Here is a 3,044-nt window from a genome sequence, read left to right as displayed (position 1 = left end):
GTATTAAGTACGCATAGAATGTAAACATGACAAATGCATAAATATACAGAAAATATAGAGAAACCAGAAGAAGGAAGGAGGGAAGTACAAACTTGTTTAGAGTTAAAGTATTAAGGTTAAAAGGAATAAGGTATGTATTATGTATTATGATGGTGAAATTTGTAAAATCTCTAAAACCAATCAAAATCATAAAAAAGCATGCAGAGGGCTGCAGGGCAAAGACGGATATTTTAACCACTACACCAATTTTCACAATTTGCAATATAAGCAATATATTTTCACAATTTGCAATATAAGCAATGTACCCCTTCTAGATCAATTGAGAAAAATCTATTTAGCTGCTTCAAAGTTTCCTCATAGAATTTCAGGTTTTCTATAATTAGTGTTATACTCTATACAGATATTATCCTTCACAAAATAAGACTGGAAAAGTTTTTCATAGAGGAGTGAGGCAAACGCAGTAGCTTTGATAGAGCGTTTTTAATCTCCTTATTTCTCATGCTATAGATTACTGGATTCATCAAGGGTGGGACCATGGAATACATCACTGTAAATGCCAAATCTAGATATGGTGAGGTATTAGAGGTAGGCTTGAAGTACGCAAAATATCCAGTAAATACAAATAGGGCATAAACTATGAGATGGGGAAGGCAGGTTGAGAAAGCCTTTCGCCTTCCTTCAGTTGAGGGGATTTTCAGCACGGCATTGAAGATGTACACGTAGGTTATGATGATGAAGATAAAACAGCCAACTCCAATAACACCGCTTAACACAAGAGCTCCTATTTCCATTAGATACAAATCAGTGCAGGCCAGCTTAAGTAACTGCGGGATTTCACAAAAAAATTGATTGACTTCATTGGAACAAAAGGGGGATGCAAAGGTTCCTCCCGTGTGTAACACTCCATAGAAAAAGCTGCTGATCCATACACTGCTAATCATTTGAATATAGGCTTGCCTATTCATCAGCATCCCATACTGCAATGGTTTGCAAATGGCAACATACCGATCATATGCCATGACTGTGAGAAGAAAGAAATCAGATGCCATAAATGACATAAACAATAGTACTTGTACAACACACCCAGAGTAGGAAATGTACCTGGTATTCATGAGGGAATTGAGCATGGATTTGGGATTAATGACTGAAACTTGTCCCAGGTCCTGCATGGCCAAGTTCATCAGGAAGAAGTACATGGGTGTATGCAGGTGGTGGTCAAAGGCTACTGCAGAGATGATGAGAAGATTCCCTGTGACAGTTGCCAAGTACAATACCAGGAATATAATGGAATGTAGAATTTGCAATTCCCGAACTTCTGAGAATTCTAGGAGGAGAAATTCCGAGAAAGATGATTGATTATCCATGCTCTGCTTCTTCACATTCATGTTGCTGTGGAAGGAAGCAGAAATACCATTGTTGAGATGGTTACCCCTCTCATTTAAGTTTTTGTTGCTGATGATGATGTTTAGTTATTGTAGCAGGCAGCAACGTTCTAAAGGAGTCAATTTTTTTGGGGGGGGGGATGAGCCCGAAAATGATGATGATGGCTGTGAATACTAGTGCTATTATTATTAGCAATGCAATTATGTTTGCAAGGTCATTATTGTTTGTTGATACCACTGATTCACTAATTCCCTTAAGAGCTTGACTATTTGAAGGAGTTAGGTGCCAAATATCCCACTTTCTGCTGACTGAATCTTTTGAATGTGGATCAGATACATATACAATAACGTTGTCAAATTCCAGTCAATACTAGACTGATATTCTGGCCCCCCTAATATAATGCCATAGCTCAATTTTAGAAGGCAATTATTAGAAACCATGATGACAGTGTGAATCTGACATGAGCTTACTCATCACAGTCAACAGTCATCATCTTTAACATCCGGCTAATTACTAAGGAGGGCTTTTACTATTCCTTTGTTTCTCTTGATTTCTCATCAGGGACAGATGCTTGGTAAAACTACAGTAAGCTTCTAATTTAATGGGAAAGGTCCCAGCTTAGGGAAAGAGCACATGTTTACACAGGTCAACATCTGGGATCTCCAAGGAGGACTAAGAAAGATCACTGCCTCACATCCTGTGGAGCTGCTGCCAATCAGGGTAGCCCACCTTTCCCCAGCCTGGTGCCCTTCAGATGTTTCAGACTAGAACTTCCTGAGCACTGGCTGTGCTGCCTGGGTCAAAGGAATTGTAGTCCAAAACCTAAGGAAGGTAGCAGGTTCAGGGAGGCTGGTGTACATAACAACATAGGTATCCAGTTTATACTGGGTCAAAACCAGTGGTACATGGAGCTCGGTTTTGACTACAGTAATGACAATCAGACAGTATTTCCCACCTGCCCTAGCTGAAAATGCTTGGGATCTTCAGCATACAACATGGATGCTCCACCATCAAGCTGCAGACCTCCCCTACTGGCAGTGCTGAGGTAGAGGTATCAATGGTCTGACTCAGCATGAGGCACTTTCCTATGTGACAATGGTTGCCTCCTTTCCACCAGATGGAGGATTTTGAAAGAATGGGAAAGAAATTGGTGTCCAACAAATGGCTGCAGATGAACAGTGGTAGAAATATGACGGGTGATATGGACAGAGGGAAGTTTGGACTTGTAACCAGTCCAAAGAAAAAAATAACATGTCAGTTACAATTCAAAAGTAAGAGAGAGAAAATACCATAGTAAAATACACATCATATAATCATCAGCTAGGACGAAATGAAAATAGAGTCCTAAAGAAAAAAAAGGAATTTAGACTTCACAGGATATAATGTGAAGCTGCACCACAATTGCCACAAAATCATCCAGACACTCACAGTATTATTTCAGTTAATATTTGCCTAAGATATACAAGACCTTTCCCCTAAATATTTGACAGGGCTCAACATCACCAGGGTTTTAAGAACTAAAAATAAAATAAAATCCTGTTTTTAAAACTCCTCAGATATTTTCCCAGATGAGAAAAATGGATATTCAATTTAAATGTGAATTTACATTCAATATCAGTGACTAGTCCCATTGCCGACTGTAGACCTCTGAGTTAGAAATC

General features: G+C 39.1%; 1 protein-coding gene across 1 annotated transcript; it reads right to left on the bottom strand.

The window, feature by feature from the left end:
* Positions 1–410: 410 nt before the first annotated feature.
* On the bottom strand, positions 411–1,385 carry LOC310829605 (olfactory receptor 14A16-like; the record flags this gene model as incomplete). The annotated part of the gene is made up of 1 exon (XM_083708311.1): positions 411–1,385. The coding sequence occupies one exon, from the start codon at positions 1,383–1,385 to the stop codon at positions 411–413; it is 975 nt and encodes a 324-aa protein (XP_083564437.1).
* Positions 1,386–3,044: the final 1,659 nt, after the last annotated feature.

This window comes from Podarcis gaigeae (genome assembly GCF_964106915.1).
Source record: "Podarcis gaigeae genome assembly, chromosome: 13".
Taxonomy (NCBI): domain Eukaryota; kingdom Metazoa; phylum Chordata; class Lepidosauria; order Squamata; family Lacertidae; genus Podarcis; species Podarcis gaigeae.
This window is presented reverse-complemented; position numbering and strand designations above follow the sequence as displayed.